The sequence below is a fragment of the Orcinus orca genome, chromosome 8 (assembly GCF_937001465.1).
Source record: "Orcinus orca chromosome 8, mOrcOrc1.1, whole genome shotgun sequence".
Taxonomy (NCBI): domain Eukaryota; kingdom Metazoa; phylum Chordata; class Mammalia; order Artiodactyla; family Delphinidae; genus Orcinus; species Orcinus orca.
In genome coordinates this window covers 95,183,980-95,201,840 of record NC_064566.1, presented here as the reverse complement: position 1 = coordinate 95,201,840, position 17,861 = coordinate 95,183,980, and the positions used below count along the sequence as shown (strand labels likewise).

Here is a 17,861-nt window from a genome sequence, read left to right as displayed (position 1 = left end):
TTTTTTTTTTTTTTTTTTTTGCTTAGCGACTGACAACAGGCCGGTTGCTCCGAGTAGAAGCCCTTGGCCTTCTTCCAAGTAGAAGTGGCCTGGCCTGAGATTGGAGTGAGACCCCAGCCCTAGGCTGGGGTTCTTTCCACAGAGGAGACGGATTCAGAGGGGCTACAGGTAATTCGTACTCACCCTAGCAGAAAGAGATCTTTCTCCCACCGTAGAGGAATAGAAAGGACTCCCCTTCCCTCTCCCCATCTCCCCTCCACCTCTTCCCATCTTCTTGACAACTGTTCTTTCCCTCCTTCCTTCACGCCATCACCAACCATCCTGCTTCCTTTACTCCCCAAGAAACTTAAGTGGGATCCGACATACAAGACGGGGGTGGTGTGGTGGGGGTGAGGGTGATGCTTTCGGGATTATTGGGTGGGACCAAGAGGCTGGAGTTTACCCTGTCTTCGGGGAACGCCCCTCCCTCCCAGGTAACCCCAGAGACAGAACTCTTTCTAGAGCCTCTACAGCCTCCCCTGAGAAGCTCCGGCCGCCTTGCGAAACTGATCGAACCGGAGGAGACAGCCATTATCTACAGACAAATACTGTTTTGCCCTTGCGCGGGTATCTTACAGCTTTGGGGAGCTGCTTCAGAAGTTGGCTGTCGTTTCTCTCCACGATTCCCTCGTTCCTCAGCCAGCCTGCCAGCAGTTCCTAAATAAGGGCTGCAGCAGAATGACTTAACTGCTTGACCTGGGGCCAAGAAGCCTTAAGGAAAGTTTGAATGGGGGGGTATGGTGAAGGTTTCAGGTAAAACTGGTGTCTTGGGTAAGGAAGAGGAACCAATGCTGGTTTGGAATCCACCTCCCCACAGAGTGCTTAATGTCCCGTGATAGGAGCTCTGTTCATATTTCCTTTTGCTTAGACCAAGACCGTTGAAAACCAGACATATGATGAGCGTCTAGAGATTAACAACCCTGAAGATGTTGCGAGTATTTATGCTCCAACCACAAGACACAAAGGTAAGAGAGGCATGAAGAGGAAAGAAAGAAATGGTTGTTTTTTGTTCTTCTCTTTGTTTTGTTTGTTTTGCAATTGTAAGTCAGCGGTTACTAAAAACAAACCAAAATTTGTAAAAAAAAAAAAATCTCCAAATAAACCATGAGAATCAAAACTGTTTATCTCACATGAATGACATGTAGCTTAGAATGGCATGTAGCTTAGAACTTAGCCGTACTTTCTTAGAAACAGAAACAAAACAATTGTCTATTACCACATGGAGAATACGTTTGACCCTGGTAGGTACCGCCTTGAGGGTTGCAGGATGGATTCATGCTTGTCCCCAAGAATTTTCTATTTTCTATTAGCAGATGTTGGCTTTCAGAGTCAAGTTACTTGCCATTGCTTCTGTTTTCCAAATAGTTAAGGGGGGAGAAAACACAGCCACCCAGATTGCAGGATCTTCCATCAACCTAACCAGTGTTCCCCATCGCCATTTACTTCATGATACTGTTCTGCCCACAGTCTGCCGGGGGTTCATGTTTGTTTAATTTATCAAAACTCTTTTGCTCAGTTCTGAAGATGCTTCAGTTACCTATCCTTAACCTGCAATTCCAATTGAAACCTCAACAGAATATTTTTAGAGGACTTGACACGATCATTTGTTCAACAAACATTTTTTGAATGCCTATTATCTGTCAGCCTTATGCTTGGCACTACGTATACAGTTTTTTGTTTGTTTCTTTGTTTTGGCCATGCCGCGTGGCTTGTGGGATTTGAGTTTCCCGATCAGGGATTGAACCCAGGTCTTCGGCAGGGAGAGCTCAGAGTCCTAACCACTGGACCGCCAGGGAATTCCCAGGTATACAGTATTAAAAGAGACACTGACCCTGCCATCCTGATGCCTGTAATTATGGGAGACAGATGCCAAATGAATAAAGAAACACAATTACAAATGTGTTAAGTGCATTGATGGGAAGCAAAGAGTTTGATGTTATGGAGAATACTGGTGAGGAGTGGGATCTACTTTTGATGGAGGGGTCAGGGAAGACCTAAGGAGGTGATGGTTGAAACTGAAAGGTGAGAAGGATTTAGACACAGAGGAAAAGTAGGCCAGGAAGAGGGAGCCCCTAGTGAAATGTGAAAAGGACCTGAGGCCAGAAAGAACTTGGGTTACTTTGAGGACTTGAAAGAGACCAGCATATGGTAGGAGAGAGTAACCTCAGAGGTAGTCAGGAGGTATAACAAGCAGGGCTTTAGAAGCCATACTGCTGTTATGCATGGCATGGATTGAAGGGTGCAAAGGTGAAAGCAAGGAGCCAGTTAGAAGGACTGTCGCCATGCTGAGTTGAGGTGTGACAGTGGCTTGGATGTGGGGAGGAAGTTGAGGATAGAGAGAGTTGGCAAACGCTAGAGGTATTGTTGTAGTAGAATCACTGAGACTTGCTGATGGATTGGATTTAGCTCTTGAGTTAGGAATCAAGGATGACATCCAGGGTTGTTTGTTTATTGTGGTAAACTTGCCTAATATAAAATTTACCATTTTAACCATGTCGAAGTGTACAATTCAGTAGCATTAAGTACATTCGTGTTGTTGCGTAAGTATCTCTACTATTTCCAGAACTTTTTCATCATCCTGAACAGTTATTATTAAACAATAACTCTCCATTCCCCTCCCCTCCCCCCCCGCCCCCCAGCTGCTGGTAACCTCTATTCTGCCTTGCCTCTATGAATTTACCTATTGTAGGTACTGCATAAGCAGAATCATACAGTGTTTGTCCTTTCCTGTCTGGCTTATTTCACGTAGCTTAATGTTTTCAAGGTTCATTCATGCTGTAGCATGTGTTAGAATCTCCTTCCTTTTTATGGCTGAATAATATTCCATTGTTTGTATAACCACATTTTGTTTATCCATTTGTCTGTCGATGGACACTTGGGTGGTTTTGGCAATTGTGAATATGCTGCTATGAACATTGGTGTACAAGTATCTGTTTGAGTCCCTGCTTTCAGTCTTTTGGTGTATGTATACCTAGATGCACAGGTGTTTTTTTTTTTTAACCAGGTCATTGACCTACTTATTTTTTTGTTTTAAATTTTTAATTAATTTTTAATTTTTTAATGCCTGTCATACATATTTATTTATTGAAGTATAGTTGATTTACAATGTTGTATTACTTTCAGATGTATTGCACAGTAATTCAGTTATATTTATTTATTCATATATTCTTTTTCAGATTCTTTTCCCTTATAGGTTATTAGAAAATACTGAGTATAGTTCCCTGTGCTATATAGTAGGTCCTTGTTAGTTACCTGACACCCAGGTTTTTTTGGTTTTTTAATATTTATTTATTTATTTGTTTGGGCTGTGCTGGGTCTTAGTTGCAGCATGTGAACTTTTAGCTGCTGCACGCAGGCTTCTTATTGCAGCATGCGGGATCTAGTTCCCTGACCGGGCGTTGAACTGGGGCCCTGTGTACTGGGAGCTCAGAGTCTTCCCCATTGGACCACCAGGGGAGTCCCCTGACACCCAGGTTTTTGACTTGAGCACATTTATAATCTTGCCAGCCGTGGACATTATAATTTGCTTTCAGTTTAGGCAATTTAAAAGGAGAAAAATGGTGTTTAGTGGGCATTCACTTGACTTAGAAATCATTGAACATGTTTTCATGCCAGTTAATAATATCTTACATCTGGTTATGCTTTTAATTGTTCAGAATATTTTATTGCTTTTATCTTATAGACAGTGATTCAGATTCATATTTGTGACTACTATTTGCCAGGAAGTAGGTCATTTCCTTCCACATAAAATTGTTTTCAATTGATCCTTACAACAATCCTGACTGAGAAATATTACTGACCCCATTTAGAAGTGGGAATACTGAGACTCAGAGAGGTTAAGTCATTTTGTCCACCTGATAGAGTTGTCCTATAAACCCAGTCTTCTGACTATAAATCCAGCACTCCTTTTGCTTTACTAATTACTAACTAATTACTAACCTCATTTCACCATATGTAAACTAAGGGCAGATTTTATGCTATTTATGTAATGGCAGATAATCAGTTAGTATAATGTCTAACCTAATGCCTTAAGCATAGTAATACTTAGTAAGTATATCTCAAATTGAATTGACAGAGCCATGACTAGAATTCAGTTTCCTGTCTTTCAGCTAGATATTCTTATAAACCCTGTTTCATAAAATGGTTAGAGCATAAAATATTATAAATGAAAAATATCTGTCTTTGAAAATCATTTTAACAATAACCTAGGGACTTCCCTGGTGGCAGAGTGGTTAAGACTCCATGCTCCCAATGCAGGGGGCCTGGGTTCGATCCCTGGTCAGGGAACTAGATCCCACATGCATGTTGCCACTAAGAGTTTGCGTGCCACAACTAAGGAGCCCCCCTGCCACAACTAAGACACAGCGCAACCAAATAAATATTTTTTAGAAACCCCAAAAAACAATAACCTAAAGGGAAAACTTTTCTTCCAAGGACTTCGTCGTTCCACCCATCTTCCTAACAAGACTATGGCTGACAACAGCAGTGATGAGTACGAAGAGGAAAATAACAAGGTGCAGTATAACCCACAGCTTCTTGTGAAATTTCTGCTTTGAATTTTTAGTAGTTAGTTTGAAATGACACTAGTTCAGTAGCAAACATTTCTTAAATACTCACCTCCAGTGATTGGGTTCCTTTGAGCTCGTGGAGGACAGTCACGAGGCAAGAGCATTAAGATTTTGACTCTCCTTCTGCAATAAAGCTTACTGTTATAGCTGATGTTTTGGTGAGAAATTTCATATAACACAGGCCAGTGTTTCACAAACTTTTCTAGTCATAATAATCAACTGGGGTACTTATTTAAAAAAAAAAACAGATAGGAATTCCCTGGTGGTCCAGTGGTTAGAACTCTGCTTCCACTGCAGGGGGCATGGGTTCGATCCCCTGGTCGGGGAACTAAGATCTCACATGCCACGTGGCATGGCCAATAAATAAATAAATAATTTTTAAAAAAAATTTAGAAAAACATTTCCAGTCCCCACCCAGAACTGCCTAATCAGAATCTTGAAGGTAAAAGCCTGCAAATGTATATTTTGAGCAAGCACTCCAAGTCATTCTTATGATAAAGAAAGTTTGGAATGATTGATCGTGGCATTGGTTCACTGTCAACAGTTGTGATACTGCTAGTATTTTGTGAAAGACACTTTAGTTTTGAAGTCTTAAGGCCCAGATGTTTGGTGTTATTCTATGAACCAAGAGAATCACCGTTTCTGAAAGTGGGATGAGAAGACGCCTTAAATTTGCACATGTGCACTGTCTAACAGCCCCTGTGTTTAGGCTTAGCACATGGTCCAATGGTTATGTTTTAATCGTCCTCCAAGAACAGGCGTTTTGAAAACTCAGGTGAAGGAGAATATTTGAAGTAATGCAGAAAGCTGTAGCAACAGAGACGGATTTCATAGAAAGTCTAAAAGGTCATGTTTTAAGATAGCCCCACTTTGTGACTAGTGTGCTGTTTGACATCTTACCTACAAAGTCATTTTTTGGCATCTTGTCTGTGGTATATAAAGTCTTCTCCCATAGGTCAGAGATTTTGCAAAGCACTACTTTGAAGAAGCAGACAAAAGAAAAGTGAACAATTTTCCTAAATTGACCTCCTAATTTTGTATATTCACCCTAAATTTTTCTACTTTTCATCATGATGTAGTCAATATTCAAGGCTCATTTATCTTTCCAATTTAATATGCACCCAGAATCAGCAGATAGGATCCACTTTTGAATAATCTTTGAGCTGACGATATTCTTAAAAATCTCTCCTTGCCAGACTGCTTCCCATGTGACCAAGAATAATTTGGGCAGATTTTGAATTAGGAAAGAACACTGTGGGAGATTCTTACCAATTGTATACCAATAAGGCATATTCTGCAACTGTGTCATCAGTCTCACATGTTACAGATTAGTTAAAATATATTTTTATCTATGTATAATAAATCTGTGTTATGCTTAGAGGAGAATGTAACCCAAAGAAGTTTTTGATGTCCTGTAATGTGTCACAGTTTTATATGTCAGTAGCTGCTTTAATGTAAAAGAAACATTAAATAATTCAAAAAACTAGAACCAATTATCTCTTAACCTCAGTGTAAGCCATATGGCATATGGAAACCAAGCTTGAAAAACCTATTTTTAAAGGGGGCCAATTGGCCACCCTTTAGGTCCTAAGTGAGGGCATGCCACAGGCTCCAGGCCCTAAAGTCAAAGACATGGACCCTGTCCCAACTGCCCCAGCAAGCCCAAGCACCACCTTACCCCTTCTCGTCAGCTTGAGGGTGGGGTGGTGCATCTAGAACCAGAAGCCCAGAAAGGTAGGTCGTAATGCCAAGGACAGAAGAGTCTCTTATCTTGAGATATAATGTACAGTCATTGCATTTAACTTACGGGGGAAGGGAGGGGAACCATGCATAGGTCAGATACCCATTGAATGGAAAGGGAAAACCCACAGTCTCCGGAACTGCTGGTCAGAATCCAGGCCCGGGGTTGATTATGAACTTTCTTCTTTTGATAGTTACAAGCAGCTTACCCTGGGCAGTCTTGCAAATTAAATACTAGATTTCCTCCCTGTGATCTCTGTGAGTATTAAGATTCCCTAAAGTGTGTCTTCCCTACTTCATCTTCCCCCATTTCTTCCCAAAATAACTATTATATTTAGAGTTGCTTTCTTCTTCAGAAGTCCCTCAGTTTTAGAGTTGAAGCTGACTGGATAAAGTTTATGCAGAGTTCTCAGAATCTCCTAAGTAATAGGTAAAAGAGATACGTATTCGATAAAATTTATACCCAAGCCTCGAGCAGAGGAAGAGACCATGGTTATAGAAAGTGGGGACTCAGTAGCTAAGGAGGAGCAGAAGAAGGTTCTCGAGGCCCTTCTTGGGAGTGCTTCCTTCTCTTTCCAGTGAATTGGTGTCAGGCGGGAGGGTTCTGGTTAGAGCACTAGGAGAGAACTGGGTAAAGGTACACTAAATTTCTCCTTACCTGGACCTTTCTATCTCCTGCCCTATCTCAGGAGAAAAAGAAGATCTCGCAGCCCACTCCTCAGCGGGGCTTTAGTGAAAACGATGATGACGACGATGATGACTCATCTGAAACTGATTCTGATGATGACGATGATGATGATGAAGAGCATGGAGCCCCTCTTGAAGGGTGAGAAAAGCCCCCTTGCCAAGGAGGAAAACGCGTCCTTCAAAACACTGGACAGGAGGACGTCACTGAGAAGTGAAATTCCAGCAGCTCTTTTGATCTCCTCTATTTAGGATTATCAGATGCTCAGAAACCCAGTGTAATGAGTTTTCCTTCTTTTTCGGCTCTACTGCCCGAATCCTGTGATGTCACTTGCACTATCGGAAACACTTGTGGGCTCAGGGATTTCATGAGGATTTGCTGAGTCAGTTTAACTGATGGTCTCTGACTTCAAGGAGTTCACATTCTAGGGAAGAGAAGATAAATTTATACACATACCAAAGCATTTCTATTTAGCAAGGAAAACATGCATGCACAGGAACATTTCTATTTTAGGCTCAGACCCTTTTAGGACGGGTAGAGAATAGGTGCATCCGGAACCCTGTATTGAGGCAAAATGTTCCTGCACGATGCTTCAGTAAAAATTCCCCTCACCATATTCCAGCTCTGGTGCTAGATTAATCATGACCCACCCTTGTAGGTTTTAATCAAAGTAGATTCTAAAGCCCATTCATTTAAAATACAATTAACTGGTGTAGCCAATCAGTAGAATTCTTTCTAGCCATTAAAAAGTATGAGGCAGCACTCTATGCACTGTAAAGAACAATCTCCAAGGGACACTGTTACATTTTAAAAAGGTATAGAAGTCTTTAGGCTGTGCTATCACGTGTATAAAACAAATGTTACATAAGCTATCTCTAGGCTGCCCTAGGAACTAATAATACTGATTACTCTTGGGAGGGGAACTTGGTGGTAAGGGAACAGGGGTGGAAGGGGACATAACTTTCCACTGAATACATTTTGTACCTTTTATTTCCTATCATGTGCATGCATACTTTATTCAATGAAGTAGTTTAATAAAAATAAAAAGTTACCTTTGAATTATCCACCTGAAGGTAGACACTAAGTAAATTACGCAAATGTTTAATACCAGACTGACTTTTCATGCTTCCCAGTTTACTTCATGATTCTGCTTCCATAAATTATAATCTGGGGAAATATAAACTATTTAGTTTTTTTGTTAAGCAACTCTTCCCAGAAGAACCTTAAATAACTTTCCTAGTCACTTATATACTTTGTCAATTCATTACATTTTACTTAATTATAGTCATTAATATGTACTCTACTACTTTTTTACTGTATACGTTTCATGTATTAATACAAGTATTTTTAATAACTGCGATATTCATCTTGACATATCTAACCATCTCTCAAGTGCTGGACATTTTGTTTCTAATTTTTTACTTTTATAAATAACACTGAAAAACATCTTTGTAAAAATTCCTTTTTTTCTTGGGGTAAACCATTTTCATGTCAGAAATTAAGATCTCATTCCATCTTTTCTCTTCATCCCCTTCATTCAAAAAAAAAGGGAAAACAATTTCTGCTACATTCTAAAATTTTTGTAAATTATGTTTTGGATTTTCTGTAGCTCTGTTCTTCATTATCAGAGATAGCTGAGAGCTAATTATAATCACTTTTAAAGTTACCTTGCAAGCTGCTCAGAAAAGGCAGATGTGGGTGGAGCAGAAACTAGGTCCAGAGTCATATGCCCTGTGGCCAGAGTAACACCCGGGCTGAACCAGGGCTCAGCAACCCCTGCTCTTCTCTGGCTACCTTGAACCACATTTTCCTTTCCCCAGTGCCTATGATCCTGCAGATTATGAGCATTTGCCAGTTTCTGCTGAGATTAAGGAACTCTTCCAGTACATCAGTAGGTGAGTACCAGGCCCTCCCACCATAATCCCCAGCCCTGCCTTGCCCTTTCCTTCCTCTAGTCTGAAACATGGCCATTCCCCTTAGGTTTTTTCAGCCTGAATAATAAAGGAAGTTTCTCTGACAGTTTCCACCTTCCCGTGGCAATATCTCCTAGGTATACACCTCAGTTGATTGACCTGGACCACAAACTGAAACCTTTCATTCCTGAGTTTATCCCAGCTGTCGGGGATATTGATGCATTCTTAAAGGTACAGTCAGAACATCCTAAAACTGACTCCTTAGGTGTTTCTTCTGACCCCTCTATCACTCTAACAGTTCCACTAATTTCCCTGACTACCAATAGCTACCTTAATATATATTCTTCATTTCACTGGAGTTCTTAACTTGCTCTCAACTCCAAATTATACTTGTTGCTATTAGGTAATAATTGATTATCTCACTAGGTGTTAAAAATTTGTCATATATCTGCCTCCTGGTTATCCATGACTTCAGCTTTATATCTAAGGTCCTATAGATCATGTATTTTTTTCTAGGTAGTACTTTAGTACAGCATGATATACAGGCATGCTTTTTAATACTAGAAATAATGATGAACCAGAAGAGTTCTTCCTCTTCAGCTTATTGGAAGCAAGTGTACCTTTTTAGATCCCTCCCATGTTTTTTTTCTCTGCTTTCTTACCTTTCTCCTAACCAGGTTCCACGTCCTGATGGAAAGCCTGACAGCCTTGGCCTACTGGTATTGGATGAGCCTTCTACAAAGCAGTCGGACCCTACAGTGCTCTCACTTTGGTTAACAGAGAATTCCAAACAGCACAACGTCACAGTAAGATACTAGCCTAGCACAGGCCCCAGCTCCAGGGGGCCGAGAGTAGAAGCCTTGCTAGTATTTGAACAGTTGACTTACTGCCTATTAAAAGGGATGGCTATGGTTTCAACCAGCCCTATTTTTTTCAGTAACAATTGTATTAAGATATAATTTACCTACCATGAAATTCACCCTTTTAACAATTCACCCTTTTAACAATTCAGTGACTTTTAGTATATTCACAGAGCTGTACAACCATCACCACTATTTAAGAACATTTTCATTATTCCAAAAAGAACCCCCTTGGGAATTCCCTGGTGGTCCAGTGGTTAGGACTCAGCACTTTCACAGTGGTGAGCCCAGGTTCAATCCCTGGTGGGGGAACTAAGATCCCACAAGCTGTGAGGTGGGGCCAAAAACCTAAACAAAACAAAGAGAAACCCCATACCCACTAGTAGTCACTCCTCTCCTCATTTCCCCTGCTCTTAAACCCTGGTCACTACTTCATTCCTTTTTTATGGCTGAGTAATATTCCATTGTATGGACATACCATATTTTGTCTATCTATTTACCAGTTGTTTCCATTTCTATTATTCTGCATCTATGAACGTATACAAGTTGTTGCATGCACATATATTGTTGTCTTGCGTATATAGGTAGGAGTGGGATTGCTGAGCCATATGGAAACTGTTTAATATTTTGAGGAACTGCCAAACTGTTTTCCAGAGTGGCTGAATCATTTTACAATCCCACCAGCAATGAATTAGAGTTCCAATTTTTCCACATCCTCGCCAACACTTGGTATTGTCTGTCTTTTTTATTCTAGCCATCCTAGTAGGTGTGAAATGGTATCTTATTGTGGTCATTCCTGTCCTATTGACCTGCCCCCTTCCCCTGGCTCCAGAAGATTTTATCAGGGTTTCCTACAATCTTCATTTGGCTCCTGGCAGGCTTCCCTTTTCAGCAGCTACCTTGAATACGAAATAGCAGCATATGATGAGGCACTCTGTAAAAACAAGAGTAAAAACATCCTTCAGGACTTCCCTGGTGGCGCAGTGGTTGAGAGTCCGCCTGCCGATGCAGGGGACACGGGTTCATGCCCTGGTCTGGGAAGATCCCACATGCCGCGGAGCGGCTGGGCCCGTGAGCCATGGCCGCTGAGCCTGCGCATCCAGAGCCTACACATCTGGAGCCTGTGCTCCGCAACGGGAGAGGCCACAATAGAGAGGGGCCCGTGTACTGCAAAAAAAAAAAAAAAAACAACAACAGAAAAAACATCCTTCAGGGGCTTCCCTGGTGGCGCAGTGGTTAAGAATCCGCCTGCCAATGCAGGGGACACGGGCTCAAGCCCTGGTCCGGGAAGATCCCAGATGCCGCGGAGCAACTAAGCCCGTGTGCCACAACTACTGAGCCTGTCCTCTAGAACACGTGAGCCACGACTGCTGAGCCCGTGTGCCACAACTACTAAAGCCTGCGTGCCTAGAGCCCATGCTCTGCAACAAGAGAAGCCAACGCAATGAGAAACCTGTGTACCGCAACAAAAGAGTAGCCTCCACTTGCCACAACTAGAGAAAGCCCACGCACAGCAACAAAGACCCTACACAGCCAAAAATAAATAAATAAATAAATTTATTTTTTAAAAAATTCTAGAAAAACAAACAAAAGAACATCCTTCAGTGCCATCAGCCAGGCTTTCCCCTTATTTTTCTAGCAACATATGAAAGTAAAGAGCCTGGAAGATGCAGAAAAGAATCCCAAAGCCATTGACACATGGATTGAGAGCATCTCTGAATTACACCGCTCCAAGCCCCCTGCGACTGTGCACTACACCAGGTAAGAAATAGTACATTCTTCACTGTAGTAACCCATGGTAACTTTCACCACCTGTGAAGCCATTGCTTCTGAGAAGGGGGTCCCAAGGCTGGGACATATTTGAGATATATCAACCTGAGGATCTATGGATCCTGGCTGCTACTGGCTAAGAGTGCAGACATAAAGATTAGGATTTATCTGGTATTATTACTTAGCCAGCTTCTCCAAACCCCAGGTCCTGGGTAAGTTTGGCCCACCCAGTCTATGTTCTCCTGAAATCCTAATGTGCCAGACTGAGAATCTCCCTTCAGTCTAGAATATCCTGATGCAGAGATTGCTGATACCTGCCCATGTTCTCTATTCACGTTTACTTGTAGGCCTATGCCCGATATTGACATGCTGATGCAGGAATGGTCTCCAGAGTTTGAAGAGCTTTTGGGAAAGGTGAGTGGAAGGTAGCAGGAGCTAAGAAAGTGTGGCATTCATTCTAGGGCCCAGTGTTTTCTCTCTTCTTGTATTACTGTTATCATTAACTTTTAAATTGAAGTATAATACAAAATCAGAAACATACATATAAGTGTTGGTTAACTTTCACCAACTGAACACCTTTGTGTAACCAACACATCAGATCAAAAAAACAGAACATCTCTGGCATCCTGGAAGCCCCTCAGGCTTCCACCTCCCAACGTGACTATTTTCCTGACTTCTAATAGCACAGATTAGGTCTGCCTGGTTTTTTGTGAGTTTTTTTGTTTGTTTTTTGGCCATGCCACATGGCTTGCGGGATCTCAGTTCCCCGACCAGATATTGAACCTGGAATCAGTGAAAGCCGGAATCCTAACCACTAGGCCACCAGGGAACTCCCTAGGTTTGCCAGTTTTGTATTTTATCTAAATATAATCATGTTCCTTTGTGTCTTATTTGCTCATCTATATTGTTCATCCATATGGAGAGTCATCCATATTGTTCAGACATCATGGTTATATATTTGTTCTCACAACTGTATGGTATTCCATTGTTTGAATATATCCATTCTATGATAGCCATTTGGGTAGCTTCCAGTCTGGGGATATTACAGATTACTCTGTAATATTATTGTCCTACTACTATGAGTACATGCCTTTTGAGGAACATATGTACTTTTTGTGTTATCACTTTAGACTCCACCTTTTCCACAGAGGTGTATATGCTATTCTAAGAAGCTGAAGTCCTATTCATAATGATCCTAAATTTTTAAAAAGTGCCCAGGAATATATTTAATAAGAAATTGTCAAGACTCTTTTGAAAACCAATTATAAAACTTTAGTGAAGGGCAGACACAAGCTCTGAGTGAATGAGGAGTCAAGCCATGTTCCTGGAAGGGAGGGGTCAATCGCTCAGCACTGTCAGTCCTCCCCAGTTCACCGTGGAAATGGAAGGCCGTTTCAATTAGGATTTTAACTGCATTGTTTTAGAAACTGAAAATTCGGTAACAAAGTTTATCTGAGAGAATCAATTTTTAAGACTAATCATGAAAATTTTAGGGAAAAAATGAGGATTTGCCCTGTCAGACATTAGAAACACATTATAAAGCTGTAGTAAATAAAACAATAATGTACTGGTTAGGAATAGAAATAGATCAGCAGCACATAACAATCCAGAAACAAACCCATGTAAATGTAGAAATTTGTTGTATAAGAAAGATGGTTATTTTAAATGATTAGAGGGACTTCCCTGGCAGTCCAGTGGTTAAGATTCCGCACTTCCAATGCAGGGGGCGTGGCTTCGATCCCTGGTCGGGGAACTAATTATCCCACGTGCTGCGTGGCCAAAAGAAAAAAAAAAAAAACTAGTTTGGAATTAAATGATTAGAGATAGGATGGGTTGTGATGAGATGATTGACCAGCCATTTGAGAAGAATTAAATAGATCTAAGCCTCAACCATATGCATATAGGAATTCTAAATGAATTAAACAGTTAAAACAAAAATAAAACTATACAGGACTTGCCTGGCGGTCCAATGGTTAAGACTCCACGCTCTCAATGCAGGGGACACGGGTTCGAGCCCTGATCGTGGAACTAAGATCCCGCATGCCACGTGGTGCGGCCAAGAAGAAAAAAAGTTACTTACATATATATGTGACATTACTGTCCAAGCAAAAAGCTCTTACATATCAAGAAAAGAAAACTGAGCAAAGATGATAACAGGTCCTTCCTGGCCACGGTGCTTAAAATTGCTTCACCACATTCCCCAAGCTCTTTCCCTGCTTTTTCTCCATGCTACTTACCTTCTAACATACTGTATACCTTACTAATTTTGTCTTTTGTTTCTCCCTACTAAAATATAAGCTCCATGAAGACAGAGTTTTCGGTACATGTTTATTGAGAAATTGTTGTAAAAGCAAAAAATTTGAAAACAATCTCTTTTCTCACAGCATTTTAAAGCTATAGCTGAAGAAAACTGTTTGATTAGGGAATTGAATAGATGGATTGTAGTACATCCATTCAGTGAAATACACAATGGAGTATCATTTGGCCTTATTTTGCTCTGATACAGAGAAATACCAATGACATGTTGTTACATGGAAAAAGGAAATTGCAGAACCATCTACTCTGATTTTTGTAAAAAGAGAACAAAAAATTTTTAAGAAGCCAGTGGTTTTTAAACTTACAATATTAGTTTAGATCTGGAGCCTGCTGAGATGTCATGTCATTTTTTTCTGTTCCTGTGGTGTCCAAGGACCATTAGGCCTTCTAACACCAAGTAACTATAAATACTTGGCCATAACTTGGGTCCAGTTTCTTCTTCACAAATACACACAGGAAGACTGCATGGCAGTATATTTTACTTATAAAATATTTTGGTCCTGTTATATCATATGCTACTTTGGTGGTTAATGAGTATAACCATTTTACTGATCAGGGGGAAAAGAAAAGGCACGTTGTATTATTTGCTAGGGCTGCCATAACAAAGTGCCACAGACTGGGTGGCTTAAGCAACAGAAATTTATTTTTTCACACTCTGGAAGCTAGAAGTTGGAGATCAAATTGTCAGCAGAGTTGATTTCTTTTAGACCCTTTCTCCTTGGCTGTCTCCTCCCTGTGTCTTCACATGGTCTTCCCTCTGTATGTGTCTAGGTCCTAATTTCCTCTTCTTATAAGGATTCCAGTCATACTGGATTAGGATTCACCCTAATGACCTCATTTTAACTTCTCTTTTTTACGACCATATCTGCAAATATAGGCACATGATCTGAGGCACTTAGAGGTTAGGACTTAAAACATATGAATTTTGGGGGAACACAATTCAGCCCATGTCACCCCTTATGCTCGGAGCTCTTTTGCTTCAGAGAGAGTGAGTGATGCTAGGACCACTGAAATTTCAGCCTTTTGACTCGGGTCCATCCCGTGCCCCTCCTAGGTGAGCCTGCCCACAGCAGAGACTGACTGCAGCCTGGCACAGTACATAGACATGATCTGTGGTGAGCCCTTCCATCCCTTCCTTGACCCCCATCTCTGGATAAAGTCCTTGTGGGCTGTTGAAAAGGCCGGTTCACTCTGAGTTGCAGCCTTTACTTTAAGCCCGTTGTGCTATTTGGCAGCACGCGAGGGTGGTATTTGGGTTTATGTGACTACCTGCTGGGTATTTAACCCCCAGAGTTACAGTCACACATCCCGTCTGGGAGGGGACTGGCCATCCTAAACAGAAATGCCCCATAGCTTCCGGATTTTTGTTTATTTCTGCTCACGGGAGTTCTTGATTTCAGCCATCCTAGACATCCCCATCTACAAGAGTCGGATTCAGTCCCTCCACCTGCTCTTTTCCCTCTACTCGGAATTCAAGAACTCACAGGTAAGACCAGCATTGGAGATTGACTTAAGCTGTAGTGAGGACTGCTGCTGTCGCCACTATTTTGGGTCTGCTGTGATTCTGTCCTGTGACAATGGAGAATGTCTCTGCCTGGAGTTACCATCACCCTTCCCCATAACGAAGGGAACTGCAAAGCAGGCAGGGGTGGGGCTTGTAAAGGAAGGGGAAGTAGAAGCAATGTGGGCCTTAGACAAGGCTAGGTAAGGATCTACAGTGGACACTCATTCTCACAGGAGAACCAAGTGGCCTAATGAATGGAAGCAGGAAGCAAGGTTAGTTCTTGCTAAAATGTAGTATCTAGTATGTCCTCAATCCTTCACATTCCCTCTCTCTCCTCACAGCATTTTAAAGCTCTAGCTGAAGGCAAGAAAGCATTCACCCCTCCATCCAACTCCACCTCCCAAGCAGGAGATGCAGAGACATTAACCTTCAGCTGAGACACCTCCCATGTCACTCTGTTTCACGGCTGAGCTGGCTTCTCTGCCCCATCTGAGAAGGAGGGATCACTGTCAGCCACTTGGCGGCCTTGCCTGCCTCACAGCTTGATTCGGAGACAGCGCACGTCTTACTGCCCTCTCTGCCAGAAAGCACTGCCATGGTCGTTAAATGGCTAATGCCTGTGTCAGAGTTCCTTCCCATGGAAATTAATTATGCATCTACACTACTGTGGGGATGTGAGTTAGAATCTCTGGAATTCCTGGGATCCCAGGATGCTCAGGTTGGGAGGAAGGCTTAAAAGATGTTCTTTTGAGATAGCAATAGAATTATTTTCTTTCATTCTTAAAGTTGGTTGGCAAAGATTTTACAAATAAAATGCTCTTATCTTTCAGGTTATCCTGCTGTCCTTGAAATATGAAAGAGAGAAGCCAGACTGAGCATAGGCAGAGATAAGGAACTTGGCCTAGGAATAGGCATTAAGTGAATAGCAGTTTAAGCAAATCAACTTTGTGAAATAAAATCAAACCCCAGTCCTCCAAGGTTGGCAACAGAGGGGGAACTTTTTTCTCCCAGAACTTATTTTTTCTGGGGGTCTCCCACCAGGTAGTGCTATCTGCCTTACAGGCTACCTGCCTGTCTAGCTCCAGACCTGCCTGGTTGTGGTCTCAGGGAGCCTAGCTATTGCAGTCACCCAGGTGAGAGATGATGGTGTCTTGGACTGGGTGGTAGTGGTAGAGATGGACAGATTCAGGAAATATTTTGGAGGTTTTATCAGCTAAGTAAGCTCCAGTCAGAAACCATACTAGTTATTTCTAACAAAGGATGTTAATTTAAGTATGGGCAGTTGGTTACAAAAGTGTTGGAAGGGCTGAAGAAACAAAAGGGAGAATGGAGAGTGCTGAAGGAACAAGAGGCTAAAGGGGAGTGTCCACTGCTGGAAACAGAAGAGCTGCCACAGTGGCTGGGATGGCTGAGCAGGTCCGAGACCCTCACCCCTACTACAGCCACCCTGGGCAAGCACTGCTGCCTCCTCTATCCCACCCTCTCCTAGCTTGCTGGTGCCTCCCACTGGCAGAAATTAACAGCTGGCAAGGGAATCTGGAAAATCAAGCAGCATAAAGTATAGAAGGGAAGGTGTGGGGTACGAGACAACAGATAAGCAACCAGGAGAGGTGGAACCAACAGAACTTAGTGATAGAGTGAATGTGGGGGAGGGAAGAGAAGAAAGGGCGACTCCCAGGTTCTCTGGCTTGAGCAGCTGGGCGGGTAATGGAGCCAAGTACTGATACACGGGGCAAGAACTGATCGGAGCGGAAAATTACAGTAAGATGCTACAGCCTAATACATACCTGAGAAACACGAGACAGGAGGGGCATCGTTTCCTACAGACCCTTAAGCCAACTCTGATGTTCATCTCATGCTTGAACTTGAGCAGGAACATCTGAGCTCAGGCCTCACTTTGACACCATGTTGGGACCAGGTGCTCTGCTCCCAGATGGATGCCATTAATGCTCACATTTCACTCAAGGAAAAAGAGAGGCAAAAACGTGATAGGAACTCAGATTCTCCATCAGGTTTTCAGGGAACAATCAGACTGCCTTCTTTGGCTAGAACTGAGACTCAGCTCTAGTAAGTATAGTCGACTCTCGTTATCCACAGTAGCTATGTTCTATCAAGTCACCGCAGACACAATTAGCAAATACTGAACCACTGCTCCTGGGGGAAATATAAGGTAAGGTTCCTGTGTGCCTCTGTCATAACATTGTCGTCAGCAACCATTGATTCATTGAACTCACAGCCACCAGCACTGTAAGTCATGCCATAATGAAGCTTATCTAACGCACTGTCTCTGTAAGGCACATGACAGCCTTACTACACTTAGTTAACTCTAGCCAGCACCTCAGCACTATGCGGGTGGGGGCCATTTAATTTATTTATTTTCAAATATTTATTGTATTTATTTGGCTGCGCATGTCTTAGTTGTGGCACGGGGGATCTTTTTTTTTTTTTTTCAGTTGTGGCATGTGG

The 17,861-nt window shown here is 42.0% G+C and overlaps 2 protein-coding genes across 13 annotated transcripts in view; one reads left to right on the top strand and one right to left on the bottom strand.

Annotated features, from left to right (window-relative positions):
• Window positions 1–16,229, top strand: IFT46 (intraflagellar transport 46). Of its 3 annotated transcripts, none has more exons than XM_033434499.2 (11): window positions 1–168; window positions 908–1,004; window positions 7,037–7,173; window positions 8,853–8,927; window positions 9,083–9,176; window positions 9,623–9,751; window positions 11,445–11,566; window positions 11,923–11,989; window positions 14,946–15,006; window positions 15,292–15,377; window positions 15,737–16,229. In XM_033434499.2, the coding sequence occupies exons 2-11, from the start codon at window positions 966–968 to the stop codon at window positions 15,830–15,832; spliced, it is 906 nt and encodes a 301-aa protein (XP_033290390.1). In that variant the 5' UTR covers window positions 1–168; window positions 908–965; the 3' UTR covers window positions 15,833–16,229. The 3 variants fall into 3 exon arrangements, with proteins under 3 accessions (XP_033290390.1, XP_049568875.1, XP_049568874.1); XM_049712918.1 differs by lacking the exon at window positions 1–168 and adding an exon at window positions 4,474–4,553 and having other exon boundaries at window positions 953–1,004; XM_049712917.1 differs by lacking the exons at window positions 1–168; window positions 908–1,004 and adding exons at window positions 1,967–1,990; window positions 4,474–4,553.
• Window positions 5,325–17,861, bottom strand: part of TMEM25 (transmembrane protein 25) — a 23,668-nt gene continuing 11,131 nt past the window's right edge. For all 10 annotated transcript variants that reach the window (XM_049712908.1, XM_049712911.1, XM_049712914.1 and 7 more), the window contains one exon: window positions 5,325–7,456. In XM_049712908.1, coding sequence (XP_049568865.1) covers window positions 7,455–7,456 — 2 coding nt within the window. In that variant the 3' untranslated portion in view covers window positions 5,325–7,454. The remainder of the gene's footprint in view (window positions 7,457–17,861) is intronic.

Bases quoted from the DNA above. Each gene is read 5' to 3' on its own strand.
- IFT46 (XM_049712917.1), top strand. The intron at 9,752-11,444 runs GTAAGATACTAG...TTATTTTTCTAG, and splicing joins CCAAACAGCACAACGTCACA to CAACATATGAAAGTAAAGAG. The intron at 15,007-15,291 runs GTGAGCCCTTCC...TCTTGATTTCAG, and splicing joins GTACATAGACATGATCTGTG to CCATCCTAGACATCCCCATC.